The 22,076-nt window shown below is 40.8% G+C and overlaps 1 protein-coding gene across 1 annotated transcript; it reads right to left on the bottom strand.

Moving 5' to 3' along the window:
- Positions 1–2,466: 2,466 nt before the first annotated feature.
- Positions 2,467–21,467, bottom strand: LOC145494035 (uncharacterized). The gene is made up of 18 exons (XM_081473498.1): positions 20,310–21,467; positions 18,397–19,458; positions 17,901–18,022; positions 17,385–17,626; positions 16,847–16,960; positions 15,020–15,144; positions 14,138–14,237; positions 13,366–13,567; positions 12,790–12,886; positions 12,139–12,298; positions 11,412–11,528; positions 10,247–10,318; positions 8,788–8,829; positions 7,641–7,849; positions 7,151–7,216; positions 6,129–6,387; positions 5,024–5,219; positions 2,467–4,638 (listed from the first exon to the last, which is right to left on the bottom strand). The coding sequence occupies exons 1-18, from the start codon at positions 21,212–21,214 to the stop codon at positions 2,783–2,785; spliced, it is 5,946 nt and encodes a 1,981-aa protein (XP_081329624.1). The 5' UTR covers positions 21,215–21,467; the 3' UTR covers positions 2,467–2,782.
- Between the last annotated feature and the right edge of the window lie 609 nt (positions 21,468–22,076).

Here is a 22,076-nt window from a genome sequence, read left to right as displayed (position 1 = left end):
TGGCTCTGGTCACCGACACAAGAAAAGAAACGAGCGATGCTCGACCCATGGTCGCGCGGTTAAAAAGCGGTTAACGTAATTCAGAGCCTACCAATTCTGTCATCCTTCACAGGATTTGATATACATTAGATAAGCTGGGCTGGAAGAAGCTGGAACTTAGGTGCAAATTTTATATATGCACGAGGATGTACAAGCTCACAAATGAATAAACTGATGATGATTTTAACTTCATTGCAAATAAAGACATAGCATTATTCATTTAGGTATTCTGAAGGAAAACTGGCGAAGGCAGCGTTTCAGATATCATGCTGTTGCATACTGGAACTCGCTGGCCTTTTAGTGTCCTTGCGCGAGCTTTTTTCGCATTTTTTATTTATCTATTTTTCCTTCCTTTACTTTTGCGCATTCGCGCATTCAGTTTTGTCCTAAATTATGATCCGGTTTCGAGTTTAATTTGGAATTAATTTGCACGAGTGAGTTTTTCACCTTTTCTCATTTGAGAAAACTTTTTTCAAAGTTTCCGCATAAAAAGATGTCATCATTTTACGTGATATAATTGGCTTAGAGAATTCACTACTGTCTTTCAGCCACTCATAATCAGTAATTACGATGTGTAATTTGCACTGGTGTTACACTTTTCGCACTGGTGTTACACTTGAACTGCACTGCTCTCAGCCAATCAGTATCGAGCAATTTTTTCATCTATATTATTAATCTAGTTATAGGTTAGTATATTTTATAACTATTTTTAGCTTTTTACTCTGTAGTTTTCTTTTCCTTTATTCAGGGCTCCATTGAAAAGCACCTAGGTGACATAGACTCCCCGTTTAAATAGTTATTGTCATCGTTGTCGTCATCATCATCATTATTATTATTTGAGGAGTGGGGGGGGGGGGGTGCATACGCGTTTTTCCGGCCCTGTCACTTCGACGCGGACGGCCCTCATACGGGACCTTTCTTCAAGGTTTTCCGACGAAAAAACGCGCGGAACGGTACGGGTCATATGATAAAAGCAGAAATTTGATTGCGTGCATGACAAAGCATGACAAAGCAGGACATACATGCGCCATGCTGACGTAGTTCGCGCATTAACGATAGGAAATCGAGCGGTTGCGAGCAGAGGTTCCCTCTCGTCTCTCAACGAGCAGAAAGAGGAAGCAATGTCCGTCTCGCAGGGAAGAGACGAAGAAACTGTTTTCAAAAAATTAAAAAACTTAATGAGCTGTCTAGTAACCCGCGCATCCTGCTTCTTTGACAATGAATAGCTTGCTATGGTAAATTAATGGGGATCCCAGTGAGTTCGGTAATCGAATTCGCACAAAAATAATTGGACAATCGAACTCAATGGAACGTTTGATTTCCGAACTATTGATTTTTGTAAAACTTTTGTTAAAAATCAGTAACAAGAGGCTCAAGTTACTTCGGCAAAACTTGTTTTTGAGATCATATAATGATCTCTGTTCAAGCGAATTTATTTACCGAACACAATCGAACGTAATCCACAATAGATTGTGTTCGCTTGAGTTCAGCTGCCGAACTAAATCGCGAAGGAGACCAAGATTCCAGAAAGGTTGGCCTACATGTGCCAACACTATGTGGAAGCGCGTTGGACTTACAATCCAGCGGTCCCGGGTTCGAGTCCCGCTCTGACCACTACCTAGATTTGTTTCACGGTAGCCCCGAGTTCAAATCCTCGCCACGTTATAGCCAACTGGTTTGCTTCCAGCCAGCTGGAATTCTCTCGGCAATGTTATGTCCAGTTTGAATTATTTGTTTCAGTTGTTTGCTCGGCCACACTAGCCTTTGCGTTGGTAAATTAAGTAACCTCCCTGCTGTGGTCATTAAGTCAATTCCGTCAGAATCACTGTTTTCAATTAAATAAGCTTCGGCTATTGCTTATTGTAACGTTTAGTCTTTTAAGTGCCCCTATAATCAAATTTTCAATATCCATTTTTTACATTTTTGCACACAATAGTTCCTTCATAGATTTCTTGCCAAATTTCAGTCTATTACGAACATTAGAACTCACGTTTTTTGGACCTTTATTTCCGAGAATTTAAGGCCACTATTGTTTTTCCTTGTTCCAAGGCTTTGGTTGAGAATTGGAGCAAATGACGTCATTTTCTCAAAAATACCGCACAGGCTGAAATTATGATAACAATTAGAGCAGAAAATTGCACGAATGTAAGGGCCAAAGTTTTTGTTATTCTTGAGGCGAATTGCAGCACTAATCCGTGATCCGTCTCTAGTATAACGATCAAATCTTTGTAATCTATGCAAGTCAAAATAAGTTTGTTTCATACTCCGTTCTTGAAAAGGGTGCGTGTGTGGGGTGAGGGGTGGGGGGTGGCGGGTGGGAGGTGGGAGGTGGGAGGTGGGAGGAGAAGGGGAGAGCAGAGCAGGGAATGGGAAATTAGTATTTGAACTAAAGTTCTCTCTCTCTTCTTGTTTAGAGTTCTGTAATTCCGTTTACGAGAAAAAAGACCACTTTTTAGGCGTTGGAGAAACATCCCTTTCATTGAACGGCTTTGTTAAAATTCTACACCACTATATCTTCTCTAAAACGTCAGGCTCTCTTTGTACACAACTTACCACCGTCCAGAAGTAAAATTCTACAATTAACACAAACATTTCCGACAAACTTCGAGGATCAATCGGTAACAGGACCTCGGCTGTCTGGGTTAACTTCGTGAAGTCTTCGGAAGACTACGATGTGGATTATATTAACGGTCATTAACGTCTACAAACTTAAGATAGAACTTTCTCTAACAGAATGTGTTCATCACCGCCTCCATCTATCCCGGCTCCAATGCTCTTTGAATCTTCTCTCTTCTCTGCGTTCCTCGTATCTTGGTCGCTCGTTCAGCGGATAACCGTGCCTTTCTCGCCGTTGTTCATCATCGTGCCACTGTCGTCCAGGCCTGTGTTGATGCCGCCAGTCACCCCGCGAGTCTCCAGCTCGGAAATCCCGAGGGAAGCGCACCTCATTTGATTCACCGGGTCGGGAATCTCGGGGGTAGCGCGGCTCGTTTGAAACACCGGGTCGGGAATCTCGGGGGTAGCGCGGCTCATTTGAATCACCGGGTCGGGAATCTCGGGGATAGCGGGTGTCACTACACCAAGCGCCTCTGGTCCTGTCGTCCATTCTTCTTTGCTCACAATGCTCATCTCTGTGCTCGCTAGACACTCGCCTGCTTTCCCGTGACTCCAACCGGGATTCGTGAGCCGCCAGCCGCGCACGTTCCTCCGGTCGAAGACCGCTGTACTGGCCTATCGGTTGGGTAACATTGTTCACTTGACGAGTGACTTCTGGTGGTTCAGACGGGTTCCATCTGTTGGTGTGACGACTGTCCTCAGGAGTGGGTTGGTGTCTCTGATCAGCAGGGGCCCTAGACTGAAAGCTGCGCTCGGTGGAGCCCGACACCTGAGCTCCACGAATACCGTGTGGACTTCCACTGCTGGAAGTTTCACGCTGTGGCATGTACCCAGTTAAACTGGTCGACACTGGCTGTCTCTCAGCATCACGCTGTGGTATGTGCCCAGCTGAACTGGCTGACACTGACTGTCTGTCAGCAGTGACTGAACGCTGCAGTGGCTGTCCAGTTAAGCTGGCTGACGTTAGCTGTTGGCCAGCCCTACTCGAAAGCTGTGTTGCACTGTCAGGAGAAGACACCGGCTGTACATTCCGACTGCCTGGTACAATAGGCTGCAGTATACTGCTGGCTGATGCCATAGACTGGATGGCAAAGCCTCCTGAAACGGCAGGTTTCTTGACCGTGTCTGCTGTGCCAGCAGAAACAGTGTCACTGGATGCAGCAGAGGATCCCATTGGTAGTACTGTACTGAGTGATGGCAAGTGAGGGCTTACACTTTTAACAGCAGCGCTTTGAAGCCTCTGAAGCGTGGAAACTAACATCTGAAGGCTAGACGGTTTAGACAGTTCCTGAGATGTCACGGGTACCACAGGTTTGGCAGGGGTGGGGTCAGTGGGGTCAGTGGAATCAAGATCAAGCTCCAACCCTTCCTCTGGATCATACGGAGCGTCGTCATCAGTCACTTTACCCTCCCCTCCCTTAAGCTCGACTTTCCCTGTGTCTGGGTTTTGTGATTTTTTCTCCGCCTCTTGCTGAAGTTCATCTTCAACCGGGCCTGTTTCTTTCCGCTGGGTCTGTGCCAAGATGTACTGCCGAGCACGCTCCTGAAGATCCAGCAATTGTTGCTTCTGTACCTCAAGAGAAGGAACAGATGACTTGTCAGCGGGGACAGAAGGAGAGCTCACCACTGCTCCAGAGGATGACGCCATTGACGGTGTCGAGGTCTCAGAAGTGGGCGAAGCTTTAGCTGGGGAATCTGTAGTTTTTTTGCTAGCAATCTTGGCTTGAGTGGTGTTGTACTGGAACACAATGTCATCAATATCAGCTGGTGGTGAATCATGCAGTTCAGTCAGCAGGCCTTGCTTGCTGGTCGGACTCTCCCCAGTCCCTCCCTCACTGCTGCTGGTCTCCACACTCGTTGAACTGTTTCGCCGCTTTGGCGGTGGTGACAGTGAACGCTGACTAAGTGCACGCGGGCGTTTAAACAGAACCTTGGATCGGACTATGATACCGAGAAGCATATGAGGACGATGCTCATCTAACCCTAAGGGAGAAAATACAAACAATCAATCAGTAACCCTTACTACGTTTTACTGCGTGGGAAGCTTACTTTAAACACTGTGAAACTACCATAAAATTCAAACACAAAAATCCTTCCACCCGATAAAAAAAGACCCTTTACCACACACTCTTTAAAACAGAGACCCTCTACCACAAAGACCCTTTACCACAGACCCTTAAACACAGACCCTTTACTAGATAGGCCCTTTACCACATAGACCCTTCACCTCAAAGGCCCTTCACCGCAAAGATCCTTCACCACAAAGACCCTTTACCACAAAGACCCTTTACCACAAAGACCCTTTACACAGCTTCTCATCTTTGGAACAAAAATCAAGACTACTTTCAGCGAAAATATTAGCACTTACCAGGTCCATCAAATGGCAGTAACTCTGGCGGTATAGGTTGATGCGAGGCTAAAGGAACCAAGTACATGTCCTTGACGCCTGTGTAACAGTTACTGACAACTCCACAGCGCTTTCGACTGTAGAAATATGAGTACAAGGAGACATAGCTCAGCTTCTCGTCATCAGAGGATGCTTCATACCGTATCACACACACCTCCTGCAAGAAAGTTCATACGAAAATACTTTTTCAGTTCGCTAACACATACGAGACGTGTCGCAGGATTAGGTGGCAGGAACAAGAAGAAGTCGAGTGGAATTTTTCAAGTCCTCGATATTTCGAACTTCCCGATAACTCGAACTAAAAGTCGTTTCCGTCTCCTCAGTCGAACTTTGTAATGTTACCCCTGACTTCTCAAACTACCCGATTTTTCAAACCGATTTCGCTTCCCTTGGAGGCTCCAAAAATCGGGTTTCATTGTGTTTTTAAGATCATGCGAAGTAAGAGAGATTTGTACAAGTAGAGGCCTTGGCAGCGGTCCATCTCGCCTTTGCGGTTTATCGGCCTAAGATTTTCCCCTATAAAGCAACTTTCCCACGCCTTTCATATCTCTTACAGTTATCTTCTCACACTCTTCCGGTTTCTTACAGTTATATAGTACCAACTGGCATGTATTTGATGGGATTAATTATACAACATTTAGTTCTTTTCCAGAAAAAACTTTCCAACTCCTAAAGAGTTCAAACGTTTATAGAATTTCTCTGTTACACAACACTGAAAAATTTTTTCCGACTTCATCAAAACAAGCCCTTTCCAGTTTCGTACAGTAGTTGTCTGTGGTACCAGCTGGTGTGTATTTGAAGGAATCCCTTACACAGAATTTAGTTCTTTTCAATACAAAACCTTCCAACTCCTGAAGAGTTCAAACGTTCATAAAATTTCTTTGTTACAAACACTGAAAAGTATTTTCCGACCGTATCAAAACAAGCTCTTTCTATTTCTCGAAATCAAAGACTTTTAAATATATGTTTTATAACAACTGATTATGAAAGGTACATTCCAAGTTCTCCATACTAAAATTACAAGAAATGTATAGCCATCAGGTAAGGAGAATATACCAATTCATACCCTTGACGTGGAGCTCTTCAGCTGCAAGAGGTAATCCCAAACTTGTTCATGAGCTATTCTTCCCTGGACATGCAGCGTGTCCGGTAACAACTGCAGCAGATCGTCACATGAGCCAGACACACGGTAAGCACTGGTACCGAACTTGGCAACACTCTGCATCATTACAAAGCCTTTCCACACCGCGGGAACTTTTTTCGGAGTCTTGCTGAGCACAGAAGGCGAGACGGGTGGTTGGGTAACTGTTGCCGAATCCGGTGAACTGCAAATAAAGAAACTGAGAATGTGTCTTCACCCTCTCCTCCCTAGTGCTAGAGAGAAAAGTTGGCTGAAGGGTTAAAAAGGTGCGATTCAGACACACGCATCTTCAAGGAGCTCAGTCATGGCGTTTTGGTCACGTACAAAATAACCTTTAAATTGAAGAAAAACTGAAAATGGTAGTTTTACTAAGAGAGAAAAACATCAAAGACAAAAATAAACCATAAAGGAACAAGGATGGTTTAAGACGGAGAAGATTACATGGATTACAAACTGAAAAATTGAAAAATCTTGGCTAACCTTTTCTAGATGCACAAAAAACCCGAGATTTAGCTCCTTCAAGGTTGCTGTTCACAATCTGTCGCAGTCTTTTCCAGTTTTTACGATTCTTGTGCCCTTTGGCTTTGCTACTTTCTCTGGCAATTTTCTGTATTTGATATCAATTATTTCTAGTTTCCTTTGATAGATTTGAAAGCAATACAAATTGAATATTATTTAACACGTATAAAATGACGTATAGAAATCGAGAGCGCATAATCGAATCGTTTTAGTATAAAATCTACAAGCTGTTCAGATCTTGATAAGCAAATTACCTAAACCCTGTAAACAGACACTTTGAAAACGCATTTAAGTGGCCACCGTTTAGTGATTTTTAGTTAACAACCGCAGACTGCGAGGCCACTCAACCAGTGACGCGAGTGCGACCTTAACTGTAATTAAGCCCCCACCCCACCCCCATAAAGGTGGGGATTTTTTGGCAAACAAACCTTGCAGAAGTAACAATATCCATGGGTGTCGGGGACGGGATGGAGCTCTCGGCTACAGCTTGAACTCTGTTGAATACAAGGTATAAAAACTATAAGCACTCGTCCATACAAGAAAACCAAGAAATTACCTAAGGTTACCATACATTCCTGGTTTTCACTAGTGAAAGGCTCACAGTAGGAGCTGTAAGAACGTTTACAACCAAGTGAATCCAAAATCCAAAATCAGAGTCAAAAGTTCAACGGAATCGGAGTCTGGAGAGTCTGAACGTTTCAATTTCCTTCCGATTCCGGAAACTTCAGGAACGCTGTTGTCAAAACATTACAAACCAAACTTCAGAACTTTAATGAGGTCATGGTTCAAAATTCCACCTCACTTTTCCCCACTCCAGCCCCCTCCTCCCAGCCCCCTCCCCCCACCCCCCTCCCCATCTCACATTCTCTACCACCCCCCTCCACTCCTAAAACATGACAAAACAACTCCAAAGCTTACATTGATGTTGTGGACACAAGCGGAGCTGGCGTTTCCCTCCTGGGGGGCTCCCCTGGGGGTGCCATTTTACCGGTGCAAATGCGACAATTCAGATCAAAGAGATGGATGCGATGTTCATCTGTGGTGTCCAGTAATAATGTACTGGAACTCGTATTGCTATCTGGCAGACCTTTCTCCACCTTCAGCTCTGCGTTGGCCTTGACAGAGTTCTAAACAGATATCACAGAGGAGACAATATTAACTTTCTCTGTTTCATAGTATTTCAGGGTTAGTGCACATTGTGGGTAAAGCTGGTGACACTTCCCTATCTTGAAGTGATTGATAGATAACATGATTTAACAATCGCTCAATCACAGAATCAATTGACTGACTGAACTCGACCATACAGTATTTTCCATTGAATGTTGAAAGTAACGCGCTTTTGCTTTGGTTTCACATTACTGCACTTAGCGATTAGCTTAAAAAGTCGCACAGCTTTGTTATCCAATTAGAAGTAAAACCAAAACCAATCCTAAATCACTGTCGCACATTTTTGCAGACTTCGTGTCAGCTACATGTATTTGCTTGGAGTTTTGATTTGCTCACTGTATTTTCTGTGTCCTGTGTGATTAGCTTGAGTGATTACTTTGGCTTCAGTCTTAAGACACTCAGTGAAATACCACTCTATTTCCGTAACTGGTTGGCACAAGTGAGCAGTCCAGGGGAGTTTGTAGTGAGCACTGTTCTCACATAATATAACCCAACAATAAATTATTGTAACATCTTGTTCGCTATGATTTGTGAGTGGGAGCAAGGACACCAACAAGCCCCAGTTGCTGCATGTCCAGTCAACAACAACAAACAGATCCTCAAAGCTATCACCAGTAAGCAATCTTTCAATCTCCAATTCTTCTCACACCAGGGATGGAAATTAGCTTTCTGAAAAGATAATTTTGTTTTCTTGGACAACAAGAAAAATGTTAGTTATCCTGGCAAGCTTGCAAAGTACCAACGCCATTATTCCATTTCCAAGTTGGCTTTTGTCTCTGTGTCAACATAAGACAAGTCTTACTGCATAACATTCTGTAAACATAAAGAGTTTTGATCAAGGACATAAATTATTTTGAAGTAGAGGCAAGGGCAACTCAGGAAAAACGACTGTTCTCACCTCAAATGTACTCAAATCATCATCGTCTATTTCAACCTCACCCTGAAAAAGGTACAAAACAAGCAGTGAGCAGCGTTCCGCTAACAGGAGATCTCGGGTCAAAACCACTTAGGGAGACTCCCATGTGAAAAGGTCCGGGATATTTGTCAGAACATTTGAATTAAACCTCTGAAAGAGCCTAATCTGGGTTTGGTTCAAGCGTTCTATGACCCCTAAAAGATAGTACTTTAAAACATATCTGTAAACATTTTTTTGTTGTCGTTAATTTCTTTGAGTGTAACTCCAACTCAATAGTGGCACTTAATCCTGGACACCATAAAGCAGTGTTTCAGCCAGAAAATTTTATTTGAGGGCCAAAGTGGCCCCTGAAGATCTCTTTTAGGGGCCAATTTTTTAGGAAAGGGGCCAACAAACTGAAAGCTACAGAAGGAAAAATGCATCAGGGTACCAAGGAAAATAAAGCAGTTTATTAGGATCTATGATAAAATTTAATAATAAGTGCTTTTTGGAGGGTTTCTACTCAATAAAGTTTCTTTTGAATCAGATACTAGTATGAAGGATCCGTGCAGAGAACAATCCTTAGGCCTACATGACGTAGTGAATGATCAAGGGTTTGCAATACATTATAGGGCAATTTCAAACTCGGTCAGCCATTTGGAAGTTTTCCGATATTAGAGAATCAATTCAGTAAAGCAAAAGGACGCATTGACTTCTTTTCTTATGTTGAATGTTTTAGAAACAAAGATCTTTCAATATGATTTTCTAGAAGTACATAATGTGTGACAAAATAACCGTTATTGATCGTCAACACAGAGAAATCTAGTCGCCAATATGCCGTACTACGGCGACTTAACCAGAATTTTTGGTCGCCAAGGATGAAGTGCTTGTTGCATTGGCGACCATATCAATCACAATTTCCAGCCCTGGGATGGCTTTTAAAATATTATGCCTGTGTTATGCCTGCAGTCTTGTAAAAGGAAAGGGCCAAATTGGCCCTTTTTTCGTTTTTCTGGGGGCCATCTCTGATTGTAACACGGGATTCCCGCAATGGCGCGCTCTGGCAGAAACACTGATAAAGTAGAGCAAAATCCGTGATTGGCACCCCAAAGTGAGACAAAAAACATCCCTTTCCTTTTCACACAGAAGCCCCACCCCTGCCCCCCAACAAAAAAACCCAACAAGGTCTGCTTTATAAACAGAACTCATGTTAGACAAATATCCATCGATAAATTAATCAAAAACAAAATCCCGAAGCAGCAAAGATGAAAAGAATACCCAAGTGTCAACAACATGAAGGCGCGCGAGGTTTGAGAAAATTCTGCGCAAACAAGGCTTGCAGGTAAATCTTGGGCAAGTGTGGTAATCACGCATAAGATCTTTTGACCATAACTCTAGTCATTACACATGTCAATGTATCTGCTCATGTCAAGAGAAAATGATCATTACTAACAAACCTCACCTTGTGCGTTTTCTTTATGTGCGCTTTTGTTGCATTTATTTCCTCCTGATTCATCCTTATCATCTCCAGGGTCTAAATACAAAAAAAAAAAAAAAAAGAAAAGAAACAGCAAAGAGCAGTTTTTACTAAATGGCTTAAAGTAAGCCAAGTTTTCTTTGGTGTTGCATCAGTGCATTATACAATTTTCTCAAAAAAACTTGCATCACTTTGTAATTCAATCAAAAGTAAAATCCCTTTTATATTAATTTATGATACAGTGGTCCAAAATTGTGACCAGCTTGACGCCAATGCGACTGAAAATTGAATGTTGGCAACCAGAATTTTGAGGCTAGCCATCATTAGGTGACTACCTTGTAGCGGCATCACCACTTGCTTCATGTGTGGCTTTGGAAGGCTTCGTACCAATGGCATGTATTGAAGAAAATGATTTTAAGTTTGGTCTCCAAACTAAGAGAGCTATCTATTTAACAAGAACTCCATTTCAACTAATTGTAAGCTACACAATCTTTTAATGCCTTTACACACAGAATCTGACTCTTGCTCTTGAGATCGTTCAGGAGTAGGACTATTTTCACGCAAAAAAGTTTGTGTATTTGTGTTTCGCTGTGAAGGAAAAATTTTATTGACACTTTTTGGCGACCACATTTTTCCATCTGGCGACTGAAACAAAAAAACTTTCATTCGCCAGTTGGCGCCTACCTAAAAAAGTTAATTTCAGACCCTGGAATAGAGGGCCACTCTCTTTAAACCTAATTGTACCTCGCTTCCTCATGCCTTTCCGCATTTCCCATAAACTACGTGTATTTGGTTGGAGTTTTGATTGGTTCACTTGACAGTCTGTGCCCTTTTATGATCCACCAGAGTGATTTCTTTGGTTTTGCTTTTACCACACTCCGTCAAAAACTGGTCTAGTCCAACCACCACATTGGCAATGGAGAATACTTTCTATAACAGTATGTACACCTTCTAAAATGGGACACCTTCATAATTTTGTGGGCTTGATAACCTGCAATCAACTGCTTTTTTTGATGAATGGGGGAAGGGAAAAAAAAGAATGTCTCCTTTTTTTCTCCTTCCCCCTCCTGTAGAAAAGAACACTTATCCCAGGTTATGGACTTTAAAACAAGGGTAGTTTGGTTTTTGCTGTAAAATGATGGATACGTACATGTTTTGTTTCCTGCTCACGCCATGTGGCTAACTCTGGTGACGCAAGCTGCTCAGGCGTCATACGAACAAGACGGTCCACAGATATTTCACCAGAAAGCACATGCCGAAACAGCACCTGAAATGCGACACACTTATGTCAGTGTTTTAAATGCTTTACAACTCTCAGTATCAATGAATTTTCTCATATGTTCCCAAGAAAAAAATACCATATACATGTAGAGCATTTTCACTCATATGACCAACAGGCTAGCAATTTTTTTTTCAACAAAAAAGTGTTTACATAAGAAAGAGTTCAACTCCCATTGAATTGGTTTGGGACAGTAAAATGGCCACTGTTTTGTTGTTTTGGGTCACTGATACAGCTGCAGTGATGTCATGCGAAAACATTCTACACCCATAAAAATATGTAACATCAAGCAAACTACTGTATTGTACTCAACTGTACTGTGCTGGGGCAGATACAGAATTTTAGAGAAGGGGGTCGAGATGCAGATCGGTCAAGGTGGTCCCCCGTAAGGGGGACCGGGGACATCCTCCCATGGAAAATGAGATTTCCGGCATTCCAAGGCCAAGTCAGCATGTTGTAATGTCTCATTTTTTTTTATTTAGGGGGTTTGACCAAACCCCCTAAAAACCCCTCCAACCCCCCCTCCCCCCACTAAGGTCTGCCCCACCTGTCAGCACAACAACACTAAACAGTAGGTGTAAATTGTGCAATGACTTGCCTTATTTCTAGGGTCCTTGAGATTAAACATCAAACTGCGATACTTGTTCTTATAGCGATGTCCTGTATCTCCAAAGAAGGAGAACATTTCTCCCTCCACGTTATGAGAGCACTTGTCGATATCCTCTTCACTGATGCTCAAATCTTGTTGTTCCTTTGATCTGCAAAAGAGATCAGCAATAATAATTGTCACAAACCACTAATTTTCACGCAAACCTTTCTGTATATCTATGGCCTCACACATAAGAAAAAAGAAAACAAAAATTCCTCAGCTTTTCACTGCAAGAAAACAATTTTTTGTGCCTTACTGATACTGATAAATTGAAAATTTATAAATTTACAACAGCACACTGAAGTTTCTGGATAAACCAGCATAAGAGTGTAAACTCTTTTAAGCCCAGGCATAATTTTTTTGCTGGGCTTAAAACTGCTGTTTTATTGGTTTCACTTGCTGTTAACCACAAGTTGATTCTAAAATCCCCTAAAATAACTCAATTTCCATGTGAGCAAGCTTTTGAAATGCACAAGTAAGTAAAAATTAATGATAAAAGCAAACAGGCAGTTTATTTATTTTCTTTTTGAACTTGAAAATGGGGTCATAATGACTCAGAAACTTCATTCACTTTTATCATTAATTTCCATGTATGTATACCGGGTTGTCAGGATTTCCTTGAGAGATTTTCTTATGTTATCTCTCACAGTCTTCTCACTATCTTCCTTTTTCTCTTTCTTTTTCTCATCTTTTCCAACTGAAATTGAAAATAAGATGTCACACATCAACTAAAGGATATCATATTTATTTACTACCAACTGCTGGTACTTCCATGGCGCTAACAAGAAACAAGATGGAACTGAAACAAAATGGGCTAACGGCACCTCTCAAGAAAATCAGTGCAAACTTATGAATAGTGTAAACTTACTTTTCAAGAGAGGAATTATAAAAAATGTAAACCGGTCAGTGTAAAATGCAAACTGTGGACTGCAGACTGTGGACCAGGGGTAAAATGCAGACTGTAGGCTGTAGACTCTTTAACTGATTCATGTTACTGATTCCATCATTGAAAGCTAACCGTAAACAGGCTAATCAAAGCATTATTTAGGCTAACCAGAGTGCAGACTTTCACTATGATTAGCCTGAGTAACCCTGTTTACACTTAGCACTTGATAACAGAAATATCACGATGAATAGTTTACACTGACTGAAATGTAAACACAAAATGAAACAAACCTGATGGTCGAAGCACTTCAAATGTGGGATGATCGTGCAGCCACTCAACAATCTCCTCCTGAGTAGGTGCAGCTACACCCGCAATCACCCTCCCAGTGGACCTCTCAATGACCGCCACACCTTCTTTTGGCAGTGCAGATTCTGCATGAGAGGAAACTGAGGGCGGGTGGGAATTCCAGGGTACTGGACCTAGAAAACTTGACTGAATCATAAACAAAACATTATCAATCAACTGACAACACCTAGCCCGACATCTCCTGCCTGAGCCACCTTAACTTTTCAAAACTTTAAGGGGGCTCTGAAGGCTTTTCATAGATTATTTTAAACTCTCAAAAGTTGTATCTTATCACAGCAAGTACCATTTTGAGAATAAAATTTGGGGCATTGAGCCTTTCTTTGAAAGATGTCTGGGCCACCTTACCCTTTCAACACTTTAAGGGGGGTCTGAAGGCCTTGCATAGATTATTTTAAACTCTCAAAAGTCGTATCTTATTATGGCGAGTACCATTTTGAGAATAAAATTTGGGGATGTTAAGCCTATCTTTGAAAGACATTTTTAACATATAATACTGTTGATATGGTAACTTGTACCACCTCACGGAAATGATCACTACGTGTTCACCAATGACTGGGCTTATTTTGATAATTATGATTATAGTAACATCAATTGATATAGTCAAAGTAATGACTCATAAAGGTATAAGTGCTGGAAACTTTTGACAGCCGGCTTAAAATAAATTTTCTGTAGCAGTAAAGGAAAGCATAAACTTACTGTTGGTGATGTAACACTCTTTGAAGATGAAACTGAGGATTTAAATCCCATTCTTTTGCCCCTTTCCTCTGCAATGATTTTCAATGATTCCTCAGCATGTCTGCAAGATAAGAAAAAAATTTTTAACTAACCAGCGATGGCACATCTAATAAGTATGTTGTATAGGTTAATACGTGCTCCCATTACAGTAACCCAGTGTTCCAGATAAGACGGCAGTCTTAAACACGTTCTGCGACCAGACCAGAGGAACTGACAGAAAACTGCTGATGATTTGGTTACCCTCCTATCCATTGATCCACTGAAATTCCTTATGGACACATTGCATTTAAAATTTATCTGGATGTCTCTACTACATACATACAGTTTTTGATCAAACTCTTAAATGTAGCCATTCAAATGACAGCTACTTACATGTACAATGTAACAACACTTTCATTTGGTACTCTAAATTAGTGTGTGGCCATTAAAATGAAAGCTATTGAGCAGTACTTTCATGTGGTATTGTTTATTATGCTGTACAAGGTGGTTCCAGCTTTTAAGTCCATGGATGAAACCCTAGTGTGTGACCATTTCAATGATCAAAATGGAAGCTATTAAGCAGCACTTTCATGTGGTACTGTTTATTATGCTGTACAAGGTGGTTCGAACTTTATAAGTCTGCGGACGAAACCTTTGAGTGTGACTATTCAAATAAAAGCTATTGAGCAGTACTTTCATGTGGTACTGTTTATTATGCTGTACAAGGTGGTTCTAACTCTTAAGTCTGTGGATGAAACCTTTGAGTATGACCATTCAAATAAAAGCTATTGAGGAGTGCTTTCATGTGATAATGTTTATTATAATGTACAAGATGTTTTTAATTTCAATTTCCTTCAATAGTACCTTTGTATGCACTCTGGACTGCAGTAAAGTGAGTGATGGTCTGCAAACATAGAACACCCAGCTGTGATGCACTTGGGTTGGGTGGGGTGGTTCATGTACGACGCTGGAGTGGGTGTTGTCCTCACCTGTATAGTAAAATAAAGATAATAGGTTCTAAAGAAGCTGCTGGTTTGTGTTGGTGGGCAAGTGAAGCACTTGGCTACATATTAGCTTGAAGCTTGAAAAGGTAAAATAATTGCTGTAGTGAGTTAGTGAAGCTGATGTTTTGACTGTCAAGCAAATTACTCTTGAAAGTATGTAATAAGTACCCAATAACTTCTCGTCGTAATGCCAGGGTGCTGGGCTAGACAGTATCCCTGCTCAATCACTGGGACTCTCCTGAGATCTGCCAGAAAAGATTCTAAGCAACAGAGGACAATCTCAAAAATACCGAATGGCCTACTGTTGCTTCCCTAAGAGCTTCAGGGTTTATACCTGCTTTAAATGTTTCAGTTACAATGCTGATTAAAAATTTGAATTTTACTGTAGGTTTCTTATGTCATCAAATAAAATGAATACATGATACACAGCAGCGGTCTCTCTTTTGCTCAAAGAGGGAAGAAACGCAAACGAACAAGAAGAAGTGAGTGGTGAAGCTGCAAGCTGCAAGTAGCGTGTGCATCAGAAGACCCACACACAATTTACACACTTTATTTCAATTGATCTAAAAATTAATACAAAAGTAAAACTGATCTGCTGGTAGCATTAGGCCTATCTAGGTAGATCTGAGGAACTGTGTTTGCTCGTCTTCTGACACCTGTGTTACTTGTGGCTCAGAGTTTCGCTGCATGCCACTTAAGGACAGTGCCTACTAAATACAAAGGTTTTTGCGCCAGGTTAGGACCACGTGGAAAAAGTAGATCTTTATAAGGGGTACTGGAATCCCCAAAGAAAAATTGGGGGAGCCATGAATTTTTTCGAGATAATTAGCCTTAAATCTCAACAAAAATGCTGACATCAGCATTTTGCTGAAAAAAGAAGGAAAGGATGTTTCTTCGCAGATTTGCTTAGAATTGCCTTTACAGACAGAAAAGCAAACACATTATAAAGATCTTAAAACTACATGGTAAATGGTAACATGAAAACCATTTTTGGTATTCTTTTAATAACAAGATCGTTGCAACGGCACTTTTAGGGTCTCTGAGAGCCTTCCTCTGGTTCAGCTAAAATACAGTCTAAATACCTTTTGCTCACAACCAGTAACTAATCACTTGCTGAATAGGTTTGCCACTTCCATTTCATAACATACAATGTAGGGGTAGCCATGTGTTTTTTTAAAGTTATTGATCTTTTTTGAAAACTTTAATGGTGCCCATTACATTTTTTCCTGTCACCTCCCCAGTAAGTAAAACATTTGTGGATCTCGAACTTGCTTTGTGCGCACTACGCTATCTGCAGGTACATGTTTACAGCTGGATTTCAGTATAATTTTCGATAGATAACAGCTAGTTTTTCAGCTGGAAGATGTTAACAGTTAGTGGTTACGATATGCTGCTATTCTGGTGTTCCTGGTTTAAGTACTTAAGTCATTAAACTTGATTTGGTCACAGTGGGAAAGTTTTGCTTTCATTTTAGTCATGTACTTGGTAGCGTAGTCGATTGTGTCAGTGTCAACCTCAGCACACACGTGGTGCTTAAACCTGCCTTGCGTGATGCGCAGAACATGTACGCACAAACAAAAGTAGGCACCATCCTTAAGCTTCTGGTTTGATTGCATTTCTTCCCTTGCAGATCTTTCAAGCAAAAGAGAGACGCTCACAGTCTAGGAATTTGACGAACAAAAATCACCTTTTTGGGTATCCTGAAGCCTTTGTGTGCTGGAGCCTGTTTCTTTTTTTCTTCCTTTGGTGGCATACTGAAGAATAATTTCTCGGATTCTTTAGTTCTTTTGCTACTGAAATCCTTTAAAAAACAAAACAAAACAAAACCACAGATTTAAATATTATTTCTGCTTGTGGCAAAAGAAAACAGATATACTTGTACAGTGTATGTGTCGAATAAATGTAAATGCTACCTATCTCAATTTAGAATATTTTTTTTGATACCCTAGCTGCTGGAATATATATTAAATATTAATGGGAGTTACCTGATTACAGATCCCAATTAAATTTTTGCAGACCCTGGAATTGTTTTGTCTTTTGTGTCAATAAAGTAAAAAACCAAAATTTTGTACTGGGGAGGACAAATTTCTTGTTGCAAATCAGATTAATTTTGTTTACATGTGCAGAACAAGCAAGCTCAAAATGTTGGGTTTTCGCATTTTGAGCAATACCAAGTGAAATTAAATCCAATTATCAAGTATACCATGTACATTTTTCAAGTGTACCTCAGTCATTTCCTCTCTGCTTCTTCTGTGACTAGAATGCCGACGTTTTCTTGTCTCCTCTTGGTCTCCTGGAAGCTTTAACTTGAGTGTGTGCACTTTTCTTCGACGATGCTCAGGTGTTGGGGATGGCTTCTCTTCCGAGCTTTCCACTTGTTCTGATGTAGCAGTGATTTGTCCATTTTCCTTCTCATCTGTTTCTGATGTCTGTTGAGCCATCTTAGCACTTTCTTCCTCTACTTTTGCTACATAGTGTTACAGAAAACACAAAAAAATTAATCTTCTGAAAATAAGCATCCCCATACCCATAAAAAAACATCCAAGCAATCTGACCTGGAAAATGCACACATAATCCTTCCTGCCCTTTCCCCCCTAAATAAAAATCCAGTTCTCAAATTGCAACATTTCTGGGTCATGGCTGATTGATTCTGCAACCCCAAGGTACCAGCTATCCCCCTTTGAAAAATCCTGGATCTGCGCCTGCACAACAAATGCATAGTTTATAATTTTGTAATTCACCTTTGCATTTTGGACAGACATACTCCTGTCCATTTTTCTCCATCTGACGTCCTTGTGCCATGGTTATACCAACACACATTCCATGAAACCACTCCTCACAGTGATCGCAACAAATCATAAACCTGCAGTAGTACAGAGTAAAATTCAAAATCGCATTTCTTCCACACTTATGCAGAAAAATTGTCCACCAAATACAGAGGTTTTCAAGACCACTCTTAAACCAGAGGAATTTGAAAATGCCAGCTTTGCGTTTCAGTGTGGATGGAAAAAAAAAATCGAAAATGAAACTTTTTGTCTATTATGATGTCAAGATAGTGATGTGATTTAACCTAACACTCAAGGGTGTACCCAAGCGTTTCTGCCCCTGGTGAATGTTTCGTTTTCAAATTTCTCAGGTGTAGTGTGAACAGAAAAAGAGTGAAAATGCCAAGGTGTGGACAGGACTGAAATCACTTAGTACAACATGATGAACAAACAATGAAAACATATACGTTACCTGTTCCCATGTGGCTTACGACAGACACACCACAAACGATCGGGATCATACTCTGGATCATAGTCAGAATCATCATTGAATTCTTCATCATGACCCAGAGACTCAACATCAGAATATCCTTCCTCCTCTTGACTTGGTTTTGTGTCCTTTTCTCTTGGCTTGTGCTCGTTGTCAGAATCATCAGCACTATTCTTGTCTGTTCCTGTTTTGCCTTTGTTCTCTATTTTAACTGCCTTCTTGCTCTTTTCATTCCCTTTGCTTGCTTTTTCACTGCCTTCGTCTGCTGGATTGTCTGTCATTTTGATAGCAGCTTTTTCAGTCTTTTGTTTACCATCATTTGCTTTTGTAAATGTTGCTGGCTTTGTTGATTTTTTAGTTCCTTCATCAGCATTTTCTTTGATAAGTTCTTTGGTTTTTCTTTCCTCTTTTCTACTACTCACCCTTTTTGTATTTTCAACGTCATCATCTTCTGATGACTCAAGCTTTTTTTCTGTTTTTCTCCTTCTTGGAGCCTTTTCTTCACTGTCACCACCTTTCTCTTGTTTAACTGACAGCTCACTGTTATCTGGTTTATGCAAAGAACTGCTTCTCTTAGAAATGTCTTTATTGTCATCTTTCTTACTTGACTCTTTTTTGCTAATGTCTGATTCACTTTTTCCTTTCATTTTCACATCTCCTGTTTTCAATTTTGCTTCATCTGCTTTTCCTTTAACCTCTTTTGCTTCTGTTTCCTTTATTACATGCTTTACGTTTTCTTCTTCCTTTGTTTGCTTTTCCTTATTTCTTGTCAATCGTCCGCTTTTTCTTACTTCTGCTTTTTCTTCTTGGTTTCTCTCGGTGTCCTCAATATCTGTTTTACTTGTTCCTTTGTCAGCTTCAGATTTTGTTTCTGCAGATTTGTTTTCTGTGCTGTCAAGTCTTTTATCAACAGATCCTTTTTCATCACATACAGTACTACACTTCTCTTTATTTTCATCTGAATTTTCCATATCTTTTCCCCGTCTGCATCTCGGTGTTTTCTGCTTCCCTTCTCCAGCAGCCTTTCTTTGATTCCTGGGTGACCTGGCAACAACAATTACAACAAAATACCTCATAAATTTACCATAGAGTGAAAGCCCTCATAAGCAGACACCTTCGGGACACAAAAAAGCTGTCCATAACTGGAGCTTGCCTCTTAGGAGAATAATTCTCGTAAGGAGCCACTAGAGTTGTAATGGAAAGATGGGTGCCTACAGGAGCTTGGCAAGTTTACAATAAACGTTGCAAACGTAAAAATACCACCAAATTATTAATTCTTTTTGTTTTAATGCCTTGTACATGCAATACCCTGATAATGGCGATAACTGCATAATTTAAACAGTACTGTATACTGCATTGCTAGGATGGGCCTTAGTGATTAAAGAACAAATCATAATTGCAGCCAGAATTACATTAGCATTAACAATCTCACTGCAACAAAAAGCAGTGAAACAGTTTACAAATGTTTATGAGTATCTTTCAAAGTCAGGCCCAATTCCTTTAAAGTGGCTGTTTATGGCAGCTTAAAAAGTCAAGATCATAAGCCCTCCAAGTGCCCTCCAAGCTTACAAGGATGTCTGCTTACGAGAATGTCTGCTTACAGGAATGAGTAAATATGGAGTTTGTAAGGGAGTTTAAACGATATTTTGTGATAGTGATTGTTAATAGATTTGTCTGCTTACGCGAGTGCCCCTTAAGAGAGTGTCCACTATAATTTGTTCTTTCAGTAGCAGCTTGGTTTGTTTTACCCGCTTGCCTAGCTAGCCATATAACATCATAAAAATCATAAAAAATGGAATTGATGCTTCAAGAAATAAATCATCAAGACAAGCAAAACTAACATTGTCTTTCATACTGGCATACTTCTTTCAACTCTCTTTATCTAAAACTCTCACCTCCGGATATTTTTAGAAGTAGTATCTTCCTGTTCTGTTGAATCTTTGCCTCCATCTTCCTCATCTTTGTTGATTTCCCTCTCAGTATTCGCAACTGTTTCTGTTGTCTTATTCTCAGCATTATTTTCCTCCTTCTCCACCTTTTTCTGTGCACAACCACTTCGGCGAACTTCCTTCTTCTCAGCTTCTGGTTTGGTATTTGCATATTTTAGTTTTGATATGTCTTTACCTCGAGATATAGACTTTGATGCTGGGTTACCCGTTTTTAGAGTCTCTGAATCCTTTTTCACCTGGATACGTTTACGAGGAGAGCGCCTCAGCCCTTTGTCAGTTCCAGACTTCTTGTCATCATTCTGGTCTTGATTATCTGGGTGTCCTGTGGCATCAGCCACAGATATTCCATCTTTGTTCCAGTTATCAGGATTAGACGGATTAGCCTCTGAATTATTTTCTTCAGACGACTCATCTCTTTTGTTCAAAATCCTATCTGCTTCCACTATTGAATCGAATGATGGGAACATGGGGCCATGGAAACCCAGGTCTCCTGGTAAAAGCACATCGTGGTTTTGTTTGAGTGAATCACTCAACACAGGGTCGCTGTACAGTAAGTTTGTCTGACCACCAGAGCTCAAAACCTCATCGATCCTTTTAAAAGTGTCCGGTGGAAGAAAATGTTCGCTCAGGACATCAACTTCGGAAGGATTTTGCGTTAATTCGTGCACTTGATCGTCGGTGAACACGGGACTAATGGAAGGTGTTATGTCCCGGAGTTCAACGTGCGAGTCCGTTGAGATGTCACAGATGGACCAAACGCTCGATTGTGCAGTATTTGCAATTGTAGTCACAGCAGTTGTCTGCGAAGGCACTCCTTCTACGCTGTTTTCAGACGAAACTTTTGTCTTCATGCGGAACAGAACGCAAATTAAGTCAATTGATTTCAAAGCACGTTGAGTCGCTCGTGATAGTCAAGTGATATTTCCGAGGTACAGTGTGCGAGATCTGTGATGCGATGCCTCTCCACGACAACGAAAATATCCTTACCATCAAAACAGCAATCAGTTAAAGGTGTTTACCAGCATACAACTCTGAATTAACCCAGAAAAAACTAACATGTGTCTGCAATGTCGCGCAGCTTTCTCCAAAAGCTCATCTTCCACATGCCGCCATGTTGTACGTGGTCACGTGGTGATGTTTACACGCATGCACACTCCCGCCATATATGGCGCGAAAAGTCAGACAACCACAAACCGTTCCCTCCCCGAACAGTTTGACTTTTACATTTACAAGCCAGCCACCCTTTCGTCTGTTTGTTATTTCGTTTTTGTGACAGTCTGTAAGAGATTAAGAAATGGAAAATTAAGAAATTATTCTTCGTGATCCGTGACCTGAAGGTTTTGCGTGACCCGTGAAGAACTTGAACCGATATTCGCGATTTCACCATAGATAGTAGAAGACAGTCTCTTTACTATTATATCCATGATTTCACCACTCTCAGCTTCGTGATTTTGAGACGCGAGTCCTCCGAATGGTTAGAGTCGTCTATTGAAAGAACTCGAAAGTGATTGAGGTATGCGATTTGCAATGTGGAGCCTTAACTTAGCCTTTCACGATTTTGCTTTCTTCAAACACTCTTTCTAATATGAAATTTTGATATCCGTGATTCGTGATTTTTTCTGCTCTTGAACTGTGCCAGAGAACACCTGTACGACCCTCTTGTCGTGAAAGTCAACATTTGTGGGTTGAACTTTAATGAATGCACAGTTCTTC

This window comes from Orbicella franksi, chromosome 8, assembly GCF_964199315.1.
Source record: "Orbicella franksi chromosome 8, jaOrbFran1.1, whole genome shotgun sequence".
NCBI classification, from domain to species: Eukaryota; Metazoa; Cnidaria; class Anthozoa; order Scleractinia; family Merulinidae; genus Orbicella; species Orbicella franksi.
The sequence above is the reverse complement of the archived record's forward strand: the minus strand, read 5'-3'. Positions and strand labels throughout refer to the sequence as shown.

Bases quoted from the DNA above. Each gene is read 5' to 3' on its own strand.
- LOC145494035 (XM_081473498.1), bottom strand. From the start codon at position 21,214: ATGAAGACAAAAGTTTCGTCTGAAAACAGCGTAGAAGGAGTGCCTTCG. The intron at 19,459-20,309 runs GTGAGAGTTTTA...TGTTGTTGCCAG, and splicing joins ACTTCTAAAAATATCCGGAG to GTCACCCAGGAATCAAAGAA. The intron at 15,145-16,846 runs GTGATTTTTGTT...TTTACTATACAG, and splicing joins GCTTCAGGATACCCAAAAAG to GTGAGGACAACACCCACTCC.